Raw genomic sequence first — 24812 nt, 5'->3', positions numbered from 1 at the left:
CTGAACTTGTTCACAAATAAGTTGATTCTTTTTTCAGTTTGTTTTCATTCTCCTCAGAACAGCATAGCGTCACTTGGGCCTGGGACCAGAAATGGAAGTTCAGAATGACGAATTAATTACTATTATATGCTAATAAAAAACCCCCACAAAGCTGAACACATCTTAGATTCACCAAATATTAAAGAGTATTTATAGAGTTTATTATGGCATTTTACAACTACTAACATGAAGTCTTATCATTTCAAACAGCACAATGTCTCTTTAAAAAAAAAAGCTTGTAAGAGTTCAAAATGGTGAACAGCTGTTCCATTTACAATCAGATTCTAGTGCCCCAGCCCTGCATACAATTTCCCCTCTCAGATGTGGCCCTCCGCCCAAAAAGTTTGCCCACCCCTGTTCTAGTGGATCAGGTGTCCTTTAAAAGTAAGTAAAGGAAAGTATTTATGCATAGTTTCAAATGCAAGAGATAATTCTCTACATACACACCTATTTGATACCACTCCTGACATGGAAGTTAATTGTTATACCTTCTTTATAACTTAACATTAATTTTTAAAGTATCAAACTCAATCTGCTTTAGGCAATATATAGAAAAATGTAGAACTGTGCGTTGTGTGAAGAAGTACTTCCTTTTGTTTGTTTTTTAAACCTGCTGCCTATTAATTTTATTGGGCAATTTCTTGTTCTTTTGTTATGTGAAGGGGTAAATAACACTTCCCAATTCACTTTCTCCACATCATAAATTATTATGATTTTATTAACCTCTATCATATCTCCCACCCCTTAGTCATCTTTTTCCAAGCTGAAAACCCCCAGTCTTTCTAATCTCTCCTCATATGAAAGCTGTTCCATAACCCTAGTCATTTTTGTTGCCCTCTCTATTTTTTCTAATTCTCATACCTTTCTTGAGATTGGGTGACCAGACCTGCATGCAGTATTTAAAGTGTGGGGGTACCATGCATTTATATGGTGTCATTATGATATTATCTGTCTTATCATTTATCCCTTTCATCATGGTTCCTAACATTCTGCTTCCTTTTTTGACTGCTGCTACACACTGAGTGGATGTTTTCAGAGAACTATCCACAGTGACTCCAAGATCTTCCTTGAGTGGTAACAGCTAATTTAGACCCCATCATTTTGTATGTATAGTTGGGATTATGTTTTCCAATGTGCATTACTTTGCACTATCAATATTTAATTTCATCTACCCTTTTTTTTTGCCCTGTCGCCCAGTTTAGTGAGATCCCTTTGTAACTCTTCAGTCTGCTTTGGACTTAAATATCTTGAGTCATTTTGAATCATCTGCAAACATTGCCATCTGACTGTTTACCCCTTTTTCCATACTATTTATGACTATATTGAACAGCATTGGTCCCAGTACAGACCCCTGGGAGATCCTGTTATTTACCTCTCTCCACTGTGTAAATTTACGATTTATTCTTACCTTTTTTGTTTCCTGACTTTTAACCAGTTACTGATCCATGAAAAGATCTTCCCTCTTATTGCATAATTGTTTACTTTGCTTACGAGCCTTTGGTGAGGGACCTTGTCAAAAGTTTGCTGAAAGTCCAAGTGCACTATCTCCACTGGATCACCCTTGTCCACATGTTTGTTCACCCCCTCAAAGAATTCTAATAGATTGGTGAGGCATGATTTTCTTTTACAAAAGCCATATTGTCTCTTCAACAAATTATGTTAATCTGTGTATCTGATAATTTTACTATAGTTCAACCAATTTGCTTGGTAATGAAGTTAAGATTACTGGCCTATAGTTGCAAGGATTGCCCCTGGAGCCTTTTCAAATAATTGGTGTAGGATTAGCTATCCTCCAGTCATCTGATACAGAAGCTGATGTAAGCGATAGGTTACATACCACAGTTCTACAATTTCATATTTGAGTTCTGTCAGATCTCTTGGGTGAATATCATCTGGTCCTACTGTTTAATTTATAAATTTGTTCCAAAATTTCCTCTATTGACACCTCAATCTGAGAAAGTTCCTCAATTTGTCACCTAAAAAGAATAAGTCAGATGTAGTTTTCTTCCCCTTACTCTTGCGACAGTAGTATAGCAGAGCTGTTTGTTCTGGGGTCTGTGCATAGTGGTCTTTTTGTAAGGGTAATTTACCCAAATAAACTGAGGGTACGTGCACTGCTATTATCTCAGCTATTTTAAGATTCAGTCTGCATTTTGGTGAATTTTAGTACATCCATAGCACTTTCACCACTTACTCATCACTCATCCCGTGGGGTAGGTAAGTACAAGTATCCTTATTACAGACATGGGGAAATGAAGTCAGACAGACATGACAAAGCCACAGAGAAAGTTGGTGTCAGGGTTTAATTAGTATGCCTAAGTCTCACAGTTTCAGCCATTTGTTTAGTGCACTTGCCCCTAGTGCCTCTCCTGTTATTGAGCTGTTTTGTCCCTCCCCTCAAAATGTGCAGCCAGAAGTCACATTGGCTGCTCAGCAGTGTAGCCATCTCCATTTCTGGCACTCATCTGTGTGGTGCCTAGTGGTGGCCCAAGTGCTATCAGCAGAAGCCAGGTAGAACTTCCCACCAAGCTGTGAATTGACTTGGGTTCCTTCTGAAAAATCAAGATCTGTGGCCATCATTTTCACAGATCTCAAACACTAAAACTGAGCACTGTAACGGGGATCAAGAATATGTGATCTTTATTAAAAATCTGTGACTAACTTTGAACTCAAAGAATCTGTTTCTATCTGTTACATTGAAGGCTCTTTTCACAAAGGAAAGTGCTAGACACTACCCTTACAACCCTCCCCCCCCGCAATTCTCTTCTTTCTCTCTCTTTAGGCCCCCTTAAATCATGTAGGCTTCTGTGGATATAGACATTGTGGGCTGCAGAGAGCAGCTCTGGCAAGGGGGCTGAGTAGCAATGCAAAGGCCAGGTGGCTGTCTGAGGATGACCTTTCTTTTCCTCCATATTTGTTGAGTTGAGGGACTGAACCATCTGCATGTGGTGGGGAAGAAACTCCATCCTCCAACTGAAAGGATTAGAATAAAATTGAGTTTTGATTCTCCTGCATAGGAGATGATGGACCTCTCTCTTCTGTTAGTTCAACCTGTTTGTCATATCAAAATTCATTCAGTATAAAAACTAGAACTCCTCTATATTATTGAATGTCAAAATAACTTAACAGGGTCAAGAGCTTTTACAATAATTTCTGAACATGCTAGGTGAGAGGACAAAAAAGTGTCAAGGCAGCATTGTCAAGAAAAAAAGCCTAGATGAACATAAACAAAAGATTAGTAACAAGAGGAACAGCCTGGGGCATCATATAAGACTAGCAAATTCTGCAGAATACATTTGAATGGTTGGGAGAATTTAAAATATATAAAGTTGTGATACTAAATAGATTCTGGGCCAACTCTGCTTTTAGGTAATTGGATTGCATGAGTGTAAGTGACAGAGCAGAATCTGAACCATTACAATAATAAAGAGGGATAGGAGGATTTTGTAATCAACTATTGGAAAGCATTTCTGCAGGAGGTTGTTGGGTCAAATACTGCTTTCACTTATTCTGGTGTATATCTGGACTATTTACTTCAGCTCAGTTGACTTCAGTGGAGTTCCTTCAGACTTTATACGTGTATATAGTGTACGTGAGTAGAATTTTGCCCAATGTATTTTAATTTTAAGAGTAGATCAAATGTAAAACCTGGATATGGATATTTAAACTCTTGACTTATTCAGGTAGCAGTAGTGTTGGGTTTTTGTATTTTGCTCCTATGTATCCTTTTGTTGTACACTTGCAAAATCTCCAATTGAGTAACACCATTTGGATTTACTATTTTTATTTAGTTACCCCTGAATATCTAGTAACTATTTTTATACTGGTAAAATTCTGTGGCTAGTGATAATGAATTCAACAGATGGCAACTGTGGTAGCTAACTATTCACAATATTGTACTGTAGTGCTAAACTGAACATAATAAATCCTAGCATGTTAATTCCTAATGTGAATAGGTACTCAACTGGTATGATCAGTGGTACTTTTTATCAATAAATAGCAAGCAGAATAATTTTCAGTCATAACTTGGAAGATGGGTATGGCATTGTCAATGAAGTAATAAAGATTTGCAAGTGAAAGAATAAGCATAGTAGAGAGATGTCTTTTATTGTGTTCTATTTTTCTTTTGCTGAATCTGCAGGCACATAAGCTATTTAAATTAGCTGATTTTAAGGTGAATTGCTGCTATTTTTCTACAGAAAATTACTGTCTTTAAAAATGATATTTTTAAATTAAAGAGAATTATAGTTCTTTTGAGTAGGGAAATGTGCACAACAGTAGAATAAGATGGCTTCAGTATCTCAAATAGCAGTGACAGATTCATGTATAAATATGTGTAGAAATACTTGTATTCACATACTTCATTCACATCTTTAGATTGCATAATATAGTGCATATCTTTCAATATTAACATATTGCACATTATATATAAACAGCAACTTTAATATATTCTTACACCTCTTTTAAATGGAAGCATGCAGTAGTGTCAGATACATGTAACAATGATTGTGAATTGAAAGGAGTATGGGCCTGACATAAACATTCCACAATACCCCATTAGTATTGGTCTCATAGCATCAGTCTAACGAATCTGGAAATAAAGGGCCAAATTCTGCCTTCAGCTGTGCAATTGTAAATCCAAATCAGCAGAGCTCCTCCTGATTTTCTCGAACAAGGGGTTGAGGGAGTATTGGAGTGGAGGAGACTCATATAGTGAGAAGGATATCTGTGTTGGGAAGGATAGAAAGACAGTGAAAAGGAGGTAGTTCCAAGAGGTGGGGAAACGGTGTAAAAGGGATGGTGCAGGAGAGGCAAGAATGACAGTGTTGGAGGAGTGGTGGCGTTGGAAGGGGCAGGCTGGTTCTGGGAGCTTCAAAAGTGACCAAATTTCTAATGCTAGCAGTTGAACTCTTGGGCCAACAGAGCAGAAGAATCTCTACTTCCTGGAAGAAGAGTACTGACAGCATAGGGCTTGCTACATTCCCCCTGTTCATGCAAGCAGAGCTGTGGGGAAAAGTGAGATTCCCTGTGCATTGAGTGTGCTGTATATGACAGGCCAAGTGACTTGAAAGCGATTTCAGTTGGAATGCAATTGAATCAGTCAGAAAGAAATGTTGTGTGAGAAGGGGGGAAGATGGAAAGTAACTGAAAGATGAATAAAGATGATCTGACCTGGAGAGAAGTCAATTCTTTAAAATACAGCTCCTTCTGGTTCTGTTAGTTGGTGCCTGGTCCTGTAACTCATCTGATTCCAGTAATTATAAAATAAACTGTAGTGGCTTTAGCTTCTATAGCCTAGTCTTTAGTTAAACTGTAGAGTGTGTGGCTGATAACTTGGGGACCCAGTTTACAGTTCCACAGCCAATTAAGGAAATGTATGGTGGTTTCTTATATATAGGAAAAGCATTTCAAGGCATGTGCAAAATCTGTGCTCCAGCTGTACATTGCATCATTAAAACTTGTAGCAGAATGATGAAAGACTAAGCAAAAAGTTATCTATAAAAGGTATCACCTCATGTAACCCTCTTGGAAGATCAAATAAATTTTGCGTTGTAACAGGAAGTAAATGGTATGTGAAGGAGACAATAAGGAACAACACCAAAAATAAAATAGCAAGATGCACAAAAGAAGACTATTATGTGATATAAGATCTGTGATAAAAGGGTACACAAACTGGGCATGGGAAGTAAAGTAGTTTGATAAAATTAAAACTATTAACTATAAATCAGAGAAAAGGGGTGTTTTAAAAGATACAATCCATGTTTGCCAGGAAGGAAAATTTGACCATGAAACAAATTCTTAGGATATGACTATACATTAAACAGTATAATAGCATTATGAATAACGTTTTGGAACCCCAGGAAATAAAGAAATAAGATATTTTCTTTTCTTTTATTTATTAGCAGTAGTGTTATTGTAGCACCTAGAAACCCCAGACATGAACCTAAACCTTCTTGTGCTAAGTGCTGTGCAAAACACAGAACAAAAAGATGATTCCTGCCCCAAAGTGCTTACAATCTGTTGCCTCTTGTTTTACACTTAGATGGAAACAGACTAGGGGAATACAAGGAAACAATGAGACAATACTGTCAGCATGATTCATAGATTCCAAGACCAGAAGGGCCCATTTGTGATCACCTAATATGAACTCCTTTATAATAAAGGCCATAGAATGTCACCAAAATAATTCCTAGAGCATATTGTTTACAAAAACTTCAATTTTTATTTAAAAATTTGTCAGTGATGAAGAATCCACCATGACCTTTGGTAAGTTGCTCCAATGGTTAATTACTTTCTCTGTTAAAAATATTTCCAGTCTGAATTTTTCTAGCTTCAATTTCCAACCATTGGATCATGTCATAAATTTATCTGCAAGACTGAAGAGCCCATCATTAGTATCTACATGGGTAACATTTATAGACATAATCAAGTCACTCCTTAGCCTTCTCTTTGTTAGACTCACGGAGCTCAATCTATTTAGCTTATCACTATAAGGCATTTTTTCTAATCCTTTCAGTCATTCTCATGCTCTTCTCTCCACCCTCTCCAATTTATCAACATCCTTCTAAATTGCAGACACCAGAACTAGACACAGTATTCCAGCAGTGGTCACCCAGTGCCAAAAAAGTGTAAAAATAATCTCTCTCGTCATACTCCAGACACCTCTGTGTATGCATCCCAGGATCACATTAGCCCTTTTGGCCATACCATCACACTACGAGCTCATGTTCAGCTGATTATCCACCATAACCCCCATATCTTTTTTTCAGAGTCACTGCTTCCCAGGATAATTACCCATCATCAAACATTCTTTGTTTCTAGAAGTATACATTTACATTTAATAATATTAAGATGCATATTGTTTGCTTGAGCCCAGTTTACCAAGGGATCCAGATTGCTCTGAAGTGACCTGTCCTCTTAATTATTTAGCCCCAATTTTTATGTTGTCTCCAGACTTTATCAGTGATGATTTTATTTTCTTTCAGGTCATTAATAAAAATGTTAAATAGCTTCAGGCCAAGAACCCCACTAGAAACATACCAGTTTGATGGTTCTCTTGTTTACAGTTTCATTTAGAGACTTATCAATTAGCCAGCTTTTAATCCATTTTATGTGTGCAATATTAAATTGATATCTTTCTAGTAGGGCTGTCAAGCGACTAAAAATATTAAACGTTATTAATCACATGATTAATCGTGCTGTTTAAATAAATGGTATTCTATTGTTTAATATTTTTGGATGTTTTCTACATTTGCAAATATATTGATTTCACTTACAATACAGAACATAAAATGTACAGTACTCATTTTATATTTCTGATTACAAGTAATTGTACTCTAAAAACAAAAGAAACCGTATTTTTCAATTAATTTAATCTAAGTACTGTAGTGCAATCTCTTTATCATGAAAGTTGAATTTACAAATATAGAATTATGTACCAAAATAACCCACGTTCCAAAACAAAACAATGTAAAACTTTAGAGCCTACAAGTTCACTCAGTCCTTCTTTTTGTTCAGCCAATTGCTAAGAGAAATAATTTTGTTTAAATTTACGGGAGATAATGCTGCCCATCTTAATTACAGTGTCACCTGAAAGTGAGAACAGGTGTTCACATCGCACGGTTTTAGTTGGTGTTGAAAGATATTTATGTTCCAGATGTGCTAAAGATTCATATGCCTCTTTATGCTTTGGCCATCGTTTCAGAGGACATGCTTCTATGCTGATGAGGCTTATTAAAAATACAATGCGTTAATTAAATTTGTGACTGAACTCCATGGGGGAGAATTGTATGTCTTCTGCTCTGTTTTACCTGCATTCTGCTATATATTTCATGTTAGAAGTCTCGGATGATGACCCAGCACATGTTTGTTTTAAGAACACTTTCACTGCAAATTTGACAAAATGCAAAGAAGGTACCAATGTGAGATTTCTAAAGATAGCTACAGCATTCGACCCAAGATTTAAGAATCTGAAGTGCCTTCCAAAATCTGAGAGGGATGAAGTGTGGAGCATGCTTTCAGAAGTCTTAAAAGAGCAACACTCTGATGCAGAAACTACAGATCCTGAACCACCAAAAAGGAAAATCAACCTTCTGCAGATGGTATCTGCTTCAGATTATGAAAATGAACATGTGTCAGTCTGCACTGCTTTAGATTGTTGGCAAGCAGAACCTGGCATCAGCATGGATATATGTCCTCTAGAATGGTGGTTGAAGCGTCAAAGGACATATGAATCTTTAGTGCATCTGGCATGTAAATATCTTGCAACATAGGCTACAAGAGTGCAATGCAAAAACCTGTTCTCACTTTCAGGTGACAGTGTAAACAAGAAGCAGACAGCATTAACTTTTGCAAATGTAAACAAACATGTTTGTCTGAATGATTGGCTGAACAAGAAGTAGGACTGAGTGGACTTGTAGGCTCTGAAGTTTTACATTGTTTTGTTTTTGAGTGCTGTTAAACCCTACATTTGTAAGTTGCACTTTCATGATAAAGAGATGGTGCTACAATACTTGTATGAGGTGAATTGAAAAATATTATTTCTTTTGTTTGCCATTTTTACAGCACAAAAATTTATAATAAAAATAATTTAAAGCGAGCACTGTACACTTTGTATTCTGTGTTGTAATTGTAATCAATATATTTGAAAATGTAACAAAACATTTTCCACCAAATGCATCCGATGAAGTGAGCTGTAGCTCACGAAAGCTTATGCTCAAATAAATTTGTTAGTCTCTAAGGTGCCACAAGTAATCCTTTTCTTTTTGCGAATACAGACTAACACGGCTGCTACTCTGAAACCTGTCATATGGTATGACTACATCATCTCTTCCCTTCCCTCCAATACCAAACAGAAATATTTATTGAACACTTGTGTCTTTTCTGCATTGTTCCTGTAAATTGTTCTACCATTTCCATGTAATAATGGACCAATACCATTTTTAGGATTCTTTTTGTTCCTAATATACTTTAAAAACTCCTTATTTTCCTTAACTTTGCTGACCATTGATTTCTCTTTGAGTCCCTACTCTAGCTCTCTTGTGCCCAAGGAGATTGCTCTGTTCTACTTAGGTCAGGCCATCCAGCCTATAGTTCTAAGGCTGTGGTCTCAGCACACCAACAGCCTAATTTGTTGTCAAGTTTTGCGGGCATCAGAGGAGGATAATGAGTTCATCTTGCAGATGTTTCTGCTGAGTTCTTCCAAAGCATGAGGGACAACATGGAAGAAAGCTCGTAAGCCCTTGTTTGAAAATTTAATAAGCAGGCTTTGTGGGGCCAATTAGAGGTGGGAGTTGACCATTCAATAATGAATAAGAGGTGATAGGTAGTACAGGGATAGACCATGAAAAGCCTTGAAAGGGAAGGCAAGGGAAGGCTTGTTTGATACAATAGACAAGATGAGACAGTAGAGGGATGTAAAGAGAAGGAGTGACATGGTCAAAGTGATGGACTAGGAGAATGATCTTTGAAAGAGCATTCTGAATGGATCTGAGCAGATCAAGATTGCATTTGTAAGGCTTGAAATGATAAGAGTTTGGACAAGAGATCTAGCTGTATGGATGGATAGGAAAGGCCATATTTTAGAGATGTTATAAAAGACTTAGACTTAGCCTGGATATGAGGACCTAGAGACAGGTTGGAGTTGAAGATGATACCCAGGTTATAGGTCTGAATGACAGGCAATATGGTGATGATGTGTACTCTGACTGAGAGAGAAGGTAGTGGAGTGAGATTGGGAGGAAGATTCAGAGCCCTGCTGAGCTTGATCTGATGGGTAGACTGAGATCTTAGGATAGAAGAAAAGATAATTTAGAGTAGAGAAAGTTATTCCTAAAAATATTTTTTAGGCAAAATGAACATAGAGCTACCAGAAGGAAGCCTGAACTGCTTTAAGATATTAAAGTTGGAATCTTTGGACAAAAGATACATTTATGGGCATTACCAACAAATGTTCACATGACTGATAGTAGCAGTCTGAGAGTGATCTGAAGATAGTGACTGATCTTTGAATGTAGAAAGAATCATGAGACAGAAAAGATTTTATGTCCTTATTAGAATAAAAAATAAAATAGGAAAAAAGTTAAACTTAGCTGATCATTTTGAATATTGAGTAATATAATTACACGATACGTGTGCAGTTGTACATGAAAAGTAGTAGTGGTGATAATGGATCTCTAGTAAAACACTAGATCTCCCAACCCTCCGAAATCTACTTTTTCAGTTATCCCCGCCCCCCCAAAAAATGTTTTGTCATGTAAATCCAGTAGCACTGAAGACCTTTTAGTATTAATACAATGTCAGCAATAAAACAATTTGTTAGCTACTGAGATTATCCTATGAAAATGAGTTAATGAAACACAAAATACATTTCTTCAGATTTCAAAAACAAATGGTGTAATTTTAGGTACGCTTTTACATGAAAAGTGAAATTGTTCATGTTCAACAAACATTTAAATGTTAGTCTTTCCTTTGACTTTAATTGGAACTGCATTCTGTCCAAAAGCACTAAAATATTGTCTTATGCTTAATAGCTATTCAGAGTTTGATTGCTCTTGACACAAGACTCACAATACCAGAAGAGAAAAGATGCAGGAAAATCTGAAATTGTGTAGAGAGAGACAAAAGAGCAATCAAAATGGTGACACAGTTTTTATGGGAAAATATCATGTTGGGCCAATATTATATTGGCATAAGATGAAGAAATTCCAGTAAGTCAATGGACTTGCAACTGTGTAGGCCAAAAATACATTGGTCCAATTGATTCTAGGAAAGTTTGAATAATCCATTAACATTAGTCAACTGTTATAGGAAGGATTGTTGAAACTTTTTAGTATTTTATAAGGGCAGCTACAGAGCTTCATTGTAAGCATGGGAGAAAGGCTGAGAATACTAAATTTACCTAATTTTATCTATAAGAGGATAGCTGTTTCTGAAGGAGATCCCTCTCGCCTGCATATTGGCAGAATATGAATTATTCTTTTAACATGAGGAATACCTTATTTTAGTCATTGGATGGGATTTGCACAGAGACAGACAGCAAAGGCTTATTGCCCCCAGCCCCTCAGTTTAATGTTTTTGTGAAATGTTAGAATGTTTGTCTGAATTTTGCTCAGTAATGTATAGTGTCGGTTTTCCCAGTATCATGCAAACTTCCCCCATTACTCTCCTGATGATACCTCATCCTAATCCACAACATTCCGTTTATTTCAGTCTTGACTCTCTCCAAACCTGGCACTACTAATTGAGTTTAAATCAGTTCTGTTCTGGAATTAGCCTTGAATAGGAACTTGGGCAAATTTCAGTGTAAAATGTTATTAAGGCTGAATAAGAGTCAAGAGACAGTACTTCCTTTCCTATGGTAAGGCTGGCTCAGATGCTTTTCAATTCACATGGTGGACAGCATAGTTTGTTTGAGACACTGAGGTAATGAGGAAGCCCAGATCAATTCTGGTCCCTCTCCATAGCAGCAATCACTTTTTCTGTCATTGTCTTTAATTGTAGACCATATTGTCCTCCCCTTGGTCCTTCTGACTTTTCTTTCTTTGCCATCTCCTTCTCTGTTATAACATAAAGAAGTGAATACAGGAGCACTGAGCAACTGTGAATCTGAGCTATGTGCAATCTCTTTAGGCAGGATACCTGACATTCTTCACTTTTTATATAATTTTGCCATTCTTAATGAAAGTGGCAAATAGTTTCATGTAGACTTAACACATTAGATCAATAGCATATGCAAAAGAGCTTTCGTAGAAAGGTGTTTAACATTCCTGAGTACATTAGTCCACTTGATATTTTAGAAGGAAAAAATAATATTTTTGGAAGAAGAAAACTTCTCAGAAATCATTTTGTTGCCAAAATGTTTTTATGGAGAATGGGAGTTGGCTGTAAATCCTGTATGCCCACTTACTCTAGAGACAATGCTTTCATCTTAATGTTATGACAACAGTACAATATAACTGGAATTAAAACAAAACATATTAGTTATATTCCATGAGACTATGGACTTTTAACTGTGGAGACTGGGGCTTTATTAGTAAAATTTACATAATAAACAATAAAATATAATGCATGTTACAATCTATTGCTCTGTTTGACTTCTAGTTCAGCTTTAAGTTGAATATTTTTTTCTAGCTAACTTGTCTTCAGGAAAATAATAAATTTATTCTGTTTGTTCTGGAGTAACTCCATGGTGGTTCAGTGACATAGGTAACTATATACTAGAAAGCAGATGAGATCACCTGACTTGTTTTCATTTGAGTATCTTCAGGATGTTAAGACAAATGTCTAAAAGTGACAGGGTAGTGTGTTAGTCACCACCATACACAGCTACAACATCAGAAACTAATGGGAAATGATTTAATAGGCCTGTTTTCATTTTGTGTTTATGTATGCTTATGTCCTTCAGTTTTTCTTTAACCATTTAACAATGAATAGCTTATGTATGTTATGCTTTCGTATAAATTGTTAAACGTATGTTGGATTAAATCCTGGCCCCATAATGACAAAACACTTTGATTTCTATGCAGCCAGGATTTCACTCACTGTTTCTAAGTTGAGATTTTGCTTAGGTTACAGTATTTAGCATTGTAAGATGGTGGGTTGATCCATCAGCAGTGGAAGGTAAAATCATGTTCCAGGCAACTGCTTTACTCAGAGCTATTCTTGATTATTTATACAGCTGACCAGAGGTGAGAATTCCAAACTCGTAGCAACTTTTGAAGTTTCAGACTTTGGTTTTATTTCATTCCAATGTGAAACAAAAACATTCCAATGCTAGAATGTCTGATGCTAGAATGTCCGTTTTTTGGATCAAAACCTGAGCTTTTCTGTTTGGAAAGGGAGGTATGTGCATGCGGGACTAGCCTGGGATATGAGACATCCAGGTTCAAGTCCTTGCCCTGCCTGATGCAGAGCACAGGTTTTTTCATCCTAGATTACTCTGAGTCAGGTGGAGCAGGGATGTGATTATAGGTCTCTTACATCCAAAACCAGTGCTTTAACCATCAGGCTATGGAGTGTGGGAGATTTAATACACCTCGCTCCGTCAGTGTTTCCTGTGAACTAATTTTCTTTTTTATTTCATTGGTGGTGACTAAAACCATGATCGAGTTTGCAGAGATTTGCTAGATCTCTGTTACAAGAGCTTAGCAGAGGGGCTTTTGCAGTCTTGGGAATCAAACCCCCAAAATCTCAGTTGCATTCTGGTAGTGGAATAGGTGCATATTACTGACTCAGAAGTAGTTTAGGTAATGCTGTAAGGGCACTGGCAACAACACTCTAGAGCCCAAAGACAGATGTTTGATCTTTCAAGCCTACCTCATCCTCAAAGATTGCATGTTTTCTCTTGTGCTTAATTCTCAAGTGCTTAATTAAGTTAGCATAAACGTGAAGTTATTTATGCAACTTTACTATGCAACTTTATTCTCAGTAGAATGTATTCTAATAATAAAAATATCCAGAGTGCCATATATAATCTTCAAACACTTCACTCCCCTTTCTTTTTTTTTACCCCCAACTCCAGCTGCCCCAAAACCCACTATCTAGAGAGATGGAAATATCTATTATAATGTATATAACTATTAGGTGTACTTTAGTTTACCTGTTTGGCTGCATAGCGTTAAATCAAAGGAGGCTGTCAGGCCTTGTCTACACTACAAAGTTTTATAGTGTAGACAAGGCCTCAGGGGTGAATCTGCAGGAAATGAAACAATGGCAAAGAAAAACGAACTATCATAGAGAATGTCAAGGGTTCTTAGGGAAACAATGGGGTAGATATTGATTGGAGAATACAGTGAGGCTGGTTTGATTTACACGAGCAGCCTGTGCGCCCCCACTCCCAACAAGCTATTACAAATACCAGAGATTGCTGGGGCACTCTGACCGTGCTTTTCTGAAGCTATGCTCCACTACTAATGTAGGGAAGATGATGTATGACTGACCATAGCAGCTCTGCGCCACCCAAGTACTTCCCTTACCTGACCACAGGAGGATTTGCCCTACAAATAAATTATAGATTACCTTTGTTACAGAGGGGTTTGCATTTGTTCATTATCTACTGCAGTGGCTCTCAACCTTTCCAGACTACTGTACCCCTTTCAGGAGTCTGATTTGTCTTGCACATCCCAAGTTTCACCTCACTTAAACTACTTGCTTACAAAATCAGACATAAAAATACAAAAGTGTCACAGCTCACTACTGAAAAAATTATTACTTCTTTTTACCATAGAATTATAAATTAAATCCATTGGAATATAAATATTTTACTTACATTTCAGTGTATAGTATATAGAGCATTATAAACAAGTCATTGTCTGTAAGAAATTTTAATTTGTACTGACTTTGCTAGTAGTGCTTTTGATGTAGCCTGTTGTAAAACTAGGCAAATATCTAGATGAGTTGATGTACCCCTTGGAAGATCTCTGTGTATTCCTAGGGGTACACATACCCCTGGTTGAGAACCACTTACCTACTGGGTATAAAGAGGGACTTATTCATGCAGTGTCTGTCCCCTGGTGACACCCAAAGGTACAGAGATTGTGAAGGCTTTCTGATTTCTCAAGGTCACATGAAACTGAAGGTAATCATTCCTCATCTAATTTATCTCAGCCAAGTCTCTCTCTCTGGCACTCACAGCTAGCCCTAAAAAAAGCAGATTCCTCTTGCTTTGTGGGCAGGTGGTTAGAATACCATACAGAGCTCATTTTTGACTGTCAAGATTGAAATTACTTCTCAGCCAAGGGTTAGGTATAAGAGCATCTGTTAACTATTAAATCATCTGAGAGAGGGAAAAACATTATGTTGGATTAGAAATGTATCCTTGATTTGCAGTGATTCCATAATAATTTCTTAAACAAATTAATTTCAAAAATATTCTGTGATGCTAAAAATTACCAAAACTTCTGTAGATCCACTGATCCTAAATAGGATTAGTGTCCTCAGCATAACAAGTTACTTTTTTTTTGGTATTTACATGTTTTAGGAAAGGTGAGGCTAAAATCTTGAAAACTATAATAGTGAGAGGTTTGATAATATGTGGGCAGTAGTAGCATATGTTTCCACTATAGATCTGCCAGAGATTTGAATCTCTCACTTATCTCATCTATTCCTGCACTAAGAACTTGCATCAGCATACCTATGTCTCTCAGGGATATAAAAAATCCACACCCTTGAGACATACCTATACTAACCTAACCCCCACTGTAGACAGCACTAAGTCAATGGAAGAAATTCTTTCATTCACCTAGCTACCCTGTTGCAAAGACCTGGATTAACTACAGCAACGGAAGAACCCCTCCTGTTGCTATTGTGATTGTCTACGCTGAAGCACTGCAGCAGTGGTTCTCAACCCACGGGACACTTGAGGCCCAATCAGCACACAGCTGTGGCCCATGTGACATTCTCAGGGCCATACAGGTAATATATATATATAGTGTAGATGCAGCCCACATAACATAGAAAGAGCCGCATATGTGGCACACAATGGTAATATAGGTTGAGAACCATTGCACTGTGGCAACACAGCGGCAGCTCTGCTGCTATAGCATTTGAGGTATAGACTTTATATGACTCCCATCACATCTCTAAGTACCTCCATCGGAGCACAGTAGTATCTACATTCTATGTTATTCCCATGTTGTGTCTCTGAAATACCCAAGGGACTGAGATGTTGGAAAAATAATTTTTCTTTACTCCTGTTTCAAGATGTAAGGCTTCAGAAATTAAGAGTATTGTTTGTAAAGAGTGATGTTCTTCGATCCAAAATGATAAGTCTAATTGTAACCCCATGAAAGAGTTGATTACTAAATTAACAAATACTGAATTAGCAATTATTTAAGATAGTTGTATTCCTAAGAATTCATTGAGACATAATATAAACTTTCAATTAAATGCTTTGCATCAGAGAGCTCACAAAGCGCTGAAGATTTCAGGGAAATGTTGTTAATTGTAGCAATATTAATTCTTAACTAAGGAAGCGAACCAGCAACTTGCATCAGTTGCAAAAATCAGAATGAAAGCTCATTCAATGGACTTTTTGTAATACAAGTCAAGGACAGAGGATAAAAAAAATTACCACTAAATATAATAGTGCCTCAAGTGCTTTATATCTTAATTACTTGAGGGGTTTTGTTTGTTTGTTTGTTTGTTTGTTTTTGAGAGACAGAGCTATTGCTTACAGTCTTCCATTTTTTAGAGTCAGTTTTTATTATAATTATCCAGTTTTTATTTGTATGGTATTGAATCTAGAAATTGCATTGCACTTTCCTGCAGAAGTTTGCTGGAAAAATGTGCTTGACTCTGCACCTTCTTTTTCTGCTTGGAAATGCTGTTGTAAGTTAGTGACTCTGCCTAGCGTGATTATATGAAAAGACAAATAGGGAATTGTTTTCTTTCACTATATCTGCCCAAAACGCTTAGTTAGTGAAATGTATGAATGGTGTTTTGATGTACTTGGAGAGAGAGCCTCATCAACAATCTAATACAAGTGGTCTCCTCACTGTTACTTAATACCAAAGGGGTATTAAATTTCCATGAAGTTCATGTGAGAAAGCAGCAGAGTCAACAATGAATTGACTAATTTTAATTGTGGGAAATGTGCTATACTTAAGGAGGTGGTGGTGGTGGGGGTGGTGGTGGCGGCGGCGCAGGGGAGAGGGGAGAAATAAGCCTACAATTCGTTTTTGCTCTTCTTAAGAAATCTGAAACCCTCCTTCACAAAAGTAATTAAAAACTAACAGCTGTCATTAACTAAATTTGGGTTTCTGAACTCTGTAGTCCAGCTTGCTTGCAGGAATGATTTATTGATTTGCTGCACAGTAATTCAACAATGAAATTATCTTGAAAATTAAAAACAGCATTAAGTAATGGATCCATTTTACATTAGCATGAGTTTGCTGTTATAACTTGCTATTAATGCACATAATGAAAGTTACAAATAAACTTTATTCCAGACTTTGGGTTTGCAAACAGTCAAAATCACTTGGGAGGTTAAAAAAGGAACATTACAACAAGACTGAGGTTTGCCCTGTCTATGAATAGAAACAGAAGACTGTTTCAGTAAACACCGGAGAGGGAGAAGTCCTTTTGAATCCTTTCACTGTGGCAGCATCTTCAGGAGCGAGGTGATCCATGGAAAATTGGATCCTGTTTCCTCTGAAGTCAGCTAGCTTGGCAGCAGACTGAAACTTCGGCAGCGGGGTAAGAGGAAACCTACCGTGTTAGATAGGAAACAGACTCGGAAACAGAAATAGACTCAGGTTCACATTTTATTATTTTATTTGGTATTGAAAACATTTGCTTCCATAAAGAAAAGGAGGACTTGTGGCACCTTAGAGACTAACAAATTTATTTGAGCATAAACTTTCGTGAGCTACAGCTCACTTCATCGGATGCATTCAGTGGAAAATATAGTGGGGAGATTTATATACACAGAAAACATGAAACAATGGATGTTATCATACACACTGTAAGGATAGTGATCACTTAAGATGAGCTATTGCCAGCCGGGGAGGGGGGAGGAAGAAAACCTTTTGTAGTGATAATCAAGGTGGGCCATTTCCAGCAGTTGACAAGAACGTCTGAGGAATAGTGGGGGGTGGAAATAACATGGGGAAACAGTTTTACTTTGTGTAATGACCCATCCACTCCCAGTCTCTATTCAAGCCTAAGTTAATTGTATCCAGTTTGCAAATTAATTCCAATTCAGCAGTCTCTCGTTAGAGTCTGTTTTTGAAGTTTTTTTGTGGAAGAATAGCCACTCGTAGGTCTGTAATCGAGTGACCAGAGAGATTGAAGTGTTCTCCAACTGGTTTTTGAATGTTATAATTCTTGATGTCTGATTTGTGTTCATTTATTCTTTTACGTAGAGACTGTCCAGTTTGACCAATGTACATGGCAGAGGGGCATTGCTAGAACATGATGGCATATATCATATTGGTAGATGCGCAGGTGAACGAGCCTCTGATAGCGTAGCTGATGTGATTAGGCCCTATGATGGTGTCTCCTGAATAGATATGTGGACAGAGTTGGCAACGGGCTTTGTTGCAAGGATAGGTTCCTGGGTTAGTGGTTCTGTTGTGTGGTGTGTGGTTGCTGGTGAGTATTTGCTTCAGATTGGGGGGGCTGTCTGTAAGCAAGAACTGGCCTGTCTCCCAAGATCTGTGAGAGTGATGGGTCGTCCTTCAGGCTAGGTTGTAGATCCTTGATGATGCGTTGGAGAGGTTTTAGTTGGGGGCTGAAGGTGATGGCTAGAGGCGTTGTGTTATTTTCTTTGTTGGGCCTGTCCTGTCGTAGGTGACTTCTGGTACTCTTCTGGCTGTGTCAATCTGTTTCTTCACTTCAGCAGGTGGGTATTGTAGTTGTAAGAATGCTTGATAGAGATCTTGTAGGTGTTTGTTTCTGTCTGAGGGGTTGGAGCAAATGCGGTTGTATCGTAGAGCTTGGCTGTAGACAATGGATCGTGTGGGGTGATCTGGGTGAAAGTTGGGTAGGAATAGGGGTCAGTAGTCAGTGGTTTCCGGTATAGAGCTTATTAGCATGGTAGTGTTCAGGAAGTGGATCTCTTGTGTGGACTGGTCCAGGCTGAGGTTGATGGTGGGATGGAAATTATTGTAATCATGGTAGAATTTATTTATTTATTTTTTGCTTCTCAATATGAGAATTTTGCAGATTATTTCCTTTTAATGACTACAATGTCCATAATCCTCTTATGTAACAAAGATTTTTTTCTGTCTTATTTTAGGGGCAGAAATATTTATGCACTGAATATTGTTAGAAGTAAAAAGAAAGACCAACTATAACTCCTATAATCTGTAACAGCTTCCATAGGTGCTGACTCCATGGGTGCTCTGGTGCTGGAGCACCCATGGGGAAAAAATGGTGGGTGCTGAGCACCCACTGGCAGCCCCCCATCAGCACCTCCCCCGAGTGCCTCCTGCCTGACAGCAGGCCCACTCATCAGCACCTCCCACTCCCTCCCTACGCTTCCTGTCCACCGCAGTCAGCTGTTTCACAATGTGCAGGAGGCTGGGAGAGGGGGGAGGAGCAAGGACACGGCACGCTCAGGGGAGGGGTCAGGAAGTGGTGGGGGTAGAGCGGGGGCGGAAAGAGATGGGGCGGGAGTGTGGAATTGAGGGAAGGGTGGCCTGGGGCAGAGCTAGCGGTCGAGCACCCACCGGCACAATGAAAAGTCGATGTCTGTGACAACTTTCCTTTTGCACTAGGCCCCTGCAGTCTCTGATTGCACTCCTGTACCTATGGAAGCCCCACTGAGGTAGGTGGAGCTCTGTGCAGGTGTAAGATCCACCCATACAGATCAGATTGCATTTCTGTGTTAATACATATTGGAAAAGCTGTTTTCCCCTCCCACTCAAGGTGTGCTAATCATAATAAAAGAGGATATTCTTTGGGGTTTTGTGGTGGCTTTTTGAAGACATTTTGATTAAAAAAACTAGAATGATATAAAATGGCACACATTAAGTGGATTAAAAACTGGCTAACTGATAGGTCTCAAAATGTAACTGTAATTGGGAAACTTCATTGAACAGGTGTATTTCCAGTGGGCATTCACAGGGATTGGATCTTGGTCTTATGCTATTTAACACTTGCATCAGTGATCAGGAAAACAACTACAATCATAAAAAAAAATAAAGTTTTCAGATGACACCCAAATTGAGGGAGTGGTAAATAATGAAGAGGGCAGGTCTCTGATTCAGAGAGATCTGGATCACTTGGTAAACTGGGCACAAGCAAACAATATGTGTTTTAATATGGCATAATGTAAATGTATAATCTTAGGAACAAAGAATGTAGGTTCTACCTAAGGATGGAAGACACTATCCTGGAAAGCAGCGAATTTGAAAAAGATTTGGGGGTTGTGGTGGATAATTAGCAGAACATGAGCTTCCAGTGTGATGCAGAAGCCAAAAGTTCTAATGTGATCCTTGGATGCATAAATGGGAATCTTGAGGAGGAGTAGAGAGATTATTTTACCTTTGTATTTGGCGCGGGTGTGACCACTGCTGAAACAGTGTTCAGTTTTGGTGCGCACAATTCAGGAAGAGAAGAGCCACAAGGATGATTAAAGAATTATAATCATTCCTTATAGAAATAGACTGAAGGAGCTCAATTTGTTTAGTTTAACAAAGAGGTAAGGGCTGACTTGATTATCATCTTTAAGTAACTACGTGGGGAACAAATATTTAATAATGGGCTCTTCAGCGTAGCAGAAAAACGTATACTATGATCCAACAGCTGGAAGCTGAAGCTAGACAAATTGAGACTGGAAATACAGTGTAAATTTTTAACTGAGAGAGTATCCACAACGGCCCCTTCTGACCTGGAATCTATGAATTACAAATGAAGTCTTTGAGTGCCACAACCCACCCACCACCCCCATCCCCCCGAGTATTTGTGTGAAGTTTTCCTTCCATTCCGATGACACACTTTCTCTCATGAAAATAATTTGGGGAAATGTAGGAGGAAGAATGGGAAGGAAATAAAGAGGAGCACTTCTGTAAAAGTGAGCTGTGCTGGAAGATGTCCTTGAGTAGAAGATGTTGCTCTGACTGGAGTTGGGAAAGTTGAATAGTTTGGTTTCTTGCTTCATTCTCTTTTGTGTTCTTTCTATGAACGTATGAACAATCACATTTTATTAGCAAAAATTTTCATATGGGAGTTAGTATGATCGGGCCAAGAATTTGGGCTACAATGAGGTCAAGAATAGTAGTACCTTTGTCTTGTTCGTTATTTCCATTACCTCATTCACTACATACTCACCAGCCTATGTACTGAATGAAGCAGAGAGTCTGTGGCAATCATAATATGTGATTATATAATTAATGACCATATTGCACTGCATACAGACAAGAGGGTAGAGTGAAAATATTACTACAGGCTTTATCAAGTCCCTAAGCTCTCCAGGTAAAATTCACCCATTTGCAGAGGGACAGCCCAAAATCTATAGAATACTTTAGTCTCTTACCTTCAAAACAGAATTTAAGTCGGACTTAAGTGATGTCTAGCTATGTCCATAACAGTAGTGGAATAGAAAATAGATGTTAAATAATTTTGACAAGTAGACCACTTCTCTGGGCTCACATTTTGAAATACTTCATTAAAACGTGTTCTTGAATAGTATTTTATAAAAGTATTATTGAAACAGAGCAGGGGAGCTGCTCAAAGCATTTAACTTATTTCCTAAGAGAATTCTTAATAGCATGAAAACATCTCTATTGTTATCTCAAATACGTTTTGATAAGTACAACCTTATAGCTTCAAGGAAGTTTAGCTATGTCACATTTATAAAGTCATGGGTAGAATTGCAAAATGCCACAGTGTTTACATCTGGCAGAATTTGGGGCTGTATTCCTTAAAAGGTATATATATTTACCAACTCAAGACATTTTTGGATCTGTTAAATTATCTGATTCATTAACTGAATTTTGGAAACTAATCTTTAATCAGGCCAGTTTCTGATTATGTGTGTCTCTGAGTACATTTTCAGAGAAGAGGGTTCTTACCTTGTCAACACTGAAGAACTGCAGAAGGAGCTTCCACTGAAAAAATAGTTCTCCTGGCGTCATTCTTTTAGTTGCCCACAAAACTATTTTAAAGTGGGATTGTTTGGGGTTTGCAATTTGTAAAATAAATAATAAGTGCTTATCATTACTTCCTACTTGCTTCCGAGCCATCTAAAACCTGCCTAGAGTTATGTATCCATTTTCAATGCATCTCTTGTCACATCATAGGTAGCTGGAAATGTGGATTAAAATTAGATGAAAAATGCAGTGTGGCTTGATGAATTAATAATTATTGAAATACAACTTGAAGTTAATTGCCCAATTCACTTTTTTGGTCAAGTGACAGAATCTGAGCATGAAAGAACCTTTAATTTATATATTTATAGACTCTGTATAGTATCCAGGACTCTGTAGTATCTCAGAACATAACAAACAATAATTATCCTCATAACATCCCTGCAAAATAGAGATGTATGATTATCCCCATTTTACCTACGGGAAACTGAGGTCACAAAAGAGATTAAGTTACTTGTCCAAGGTCACAGAGGAAAGTCTGTGTAAAAGCCAGGAATAATCTTCAGATCTCCTTAGCCTTAACCAGACCCAGTGCATTGACTAGAATAAACAACCTTTCTCCCCAAAATAAAATTATTGACCTAAGACCAGAAGTAAGCATGAATACTGACTTTGCCATCATGCTCTATTTCACCTTTAGTAGAGTTAATGTTGTATTGAAATGTATAGCATACATGTCTGATACGGTCTGAAAATTTTAGGTTAGTTTTATACCAGCTACATATAAACCTGAAAAATGACATTCTAGGTCATTTGTGCCCAACTTTTGCACACAGGACAACTTGCCAGAAGCCTAAGGACTGCAGATAATCTCATAGAATCATAGAGATATAGGGCTGGAAGAGACCTTGAGAGGTCATCTAGTCCAGCTTCCAGAGCTGATGCAATTTAAAGCTACCTAGACCATCCCTGACAGGTGTTTGTCCAACCTATATTAAAAAGCCTCCAGTATCCAGGATTCCACAACCTCTCTTCAAAGCCTGTTCCTGGCTGCCCTTATACAGTGGAACTCTGTTTATCTAATCTAATTGGGACCAGGGCCAGATCAGATCATGGAAAATTCAGATATTCAGGAGTCTGGGGAAATATCTTTCTATCTCCAGCTGTCAGCCCTGGGCAGCAGGGCTCAGGCCATCTGGGGCTGACAGCCCAAGCCCCGCATGCCCAGTTCATTTAATATGGAGAAACAGATAATGGAAGCTCAGATAAACTGGGTTGTATTTTAATTAGAAAATTTTTCCTAATATATAACCTAAATCTCCCTTATTGCAGATTAAGCCAATTACTGCTTGTCTTACTTTCAGTGCACATGGACAACAACTGATCACGATCCTCTTTGTAACAGTCTGTAACATATTTGAAAACTGTTTCTCCCTTCCTCCCCCACAATCCATTTTCTTTTCTCAATACTAAACATGCTCAGTTTTTTAAATCTTTCCTCATCAGTCAGGTTTTCAAAACTTTTTATCATTTTGATTGCTCTTCTCTAGACTCTTTGCAGTATTTTTTTTAGCAAAGTCTGATGCCCAAAACTGGACACACTTCTCCGCTCAGGTCTCACCAGTGCCAAGTAGTGTGGGACAACTACCTCCTCTTCAATTTTGATTCTGTCCCTATAGTCCCCATTAACATGACTTTACATTTTTTTGCATTGTATGTCAAACCTATCTTCTCCATTACTTCTTTTACTTGGTTTGTACATTTTTGTAGTCCATTAGCTTCTTCATTGATAAGAGCGATGTCGTCAGCAAAGTCTAGATCAATTAGCCAGGAACTGTTCCATTTTAGGCCATATGTATCACTGTCACATTGTTTTAATCCATAGTCAATGACTAGCATAAACAAAAAAGGAGACCGGATGGACCCCTATCTTGATGCTGAATGGCTGCTCCCTCCTTCACCTCAAACCCCTCATCCCCAGCCCTACCCCAGAGTCTGCACCCCCAGCTGGAGCCCTCACCCCCACCCCGCACCCTATCTCCCTACCACAGCCCAGTGAAAGTGAGTGAGGGTGGGGGAGAGCGAACCAGCAAGGAAGGGGGAATGTAGTGGGTGAGGGCAGGGCCTCAGGGAAGGGGTGGGGCTGGGGTGTTTGGTTTTGTGCAATTAGATAATTGGCAACCTTATGTGTGGTACTGGGCAGGTTGGAATTGAGAAAGATGTGAAAATTGATGTTAAATTCCATGAATGAAATGTAACAGTTTTTTGTATTCCGGATCTTGGGTTTATGTTCTTCTCCAAAATTGACACATCTAGTAACATGGTGCTTCCTAGTCTCATTCTGGGGCACTGGTTCAGTACTCACTTGCAGCAAAGAGTGACCCCTTTTGAACCCCATGTATCACTTCCTGCAGCACTTTGGCTTCCCCTAAAGGACTGCCCAACTCAATCCTGTTTAGCTTATGAAATTTGAGGAGATCATAACCCAAGATCATATGACTGCAGGAGTCTAAATGCTAAATCTGTGGCCAGCGCAGAGCTGTCTGGTTATTTTTGCTAAATAAAATGGTGCAAACATTGCACTGCACATAGGAAATTTGCCTTAAAATATCTTCATATTTAAGTACAACATATGATCACCTGAATTTTACTGGAGTAAAAATGTGATGCTTCAAAGAGTTCATACTAATGATTATGCAAAAAAGTCGATTACATGCTTAGTCGTTCAGTAATGTACATGTCTTTTTTGTTTCTTGCGGTGTTAGAGTATTTGCAAAAAGAAAACTTGTTTAATAAAGAGGAACCTAATACTGGAAAAACTAGCACATGTGTTCTCATATAGTAGGCATATTGAAGTCAATGGTACTACTCACAAGCAGTAAAATTCTGCATGCATTTAGCTCTGTTTGAAGGATCAGGCCACAAGGTAATAAATAACAGGAATTTCTTAACAAAAATGTTTTATATTTATTTATTTGTTTTGACTTGTGTGTATATATATTTTTACACTGCTAATTGTTGTTGCATCTGTCTTTTAGAACCATAGGGTACAAAAACAAGTATGTGAAAATTCCTCATGGCCATATATGGGTGGAAGGTGATCACCACGGGCACAGTTTTGACAGTAATGCTTTTGGCCCGGTAAGTCACGTTCACTATGTATCATTTTATGTTTGCAGTTGGAGAGCAAATCATATCTGATGGGTTACTCAGATAAGTATTCATTTCCTGTATTAGCAG

The 24812-nt window shown here is 38.0% G+C and overlaps 1 protein-coding gene across 6 annotated transcripts in view; it reads left to right on the top strand.

Annotated features, from left to right (window-relative positions):
- Window positions 1-24812, top strand: part of IMMP2L (inner mitochondrial membrane peptidase subunit 2) — an 832928-nt gene that overhangs the window by 661993 nt on the left and 146123 nt on the right. For 5 of the 6 annotated variants that reach the window (XM_038370940.2, XM_043494973.1, XM_038370949.2 and 2 more), the window contains one exon: window positions 24611-24713. The exons of the other annotated variant lie outside the window; for it this stretch is intronic. In XM_038370940.2, coding sequence (XP_038226868.1) covers window positions 24611-24713 — 103 coding nt within the window. The remainder of the gene's footprint in view (window positions 1-24610; window positions 24714-24812) is intronic. 6 annotated transcript variants of the gene reach the window in all.

This window comes from Dermochelys coriacea, chromosome 1 (genome assembly GCF_009764565.3).
Source record: "Dermochelys coriacea isolate rDerCor1 chromosome 1, rDerCor1.pri.v4, whole genome shotgun sequence".
NCBI lineage: Eukaryota > Metazoa > Chordata > Testudines > Dermochelyidae > Dermochelys > Dermochelys coriacea.
The sequence above is the reverse complement of the archived record's forward strand: the minus strand, read 5'-3'. Positions and strand labels throughout refer to the sequence as shown.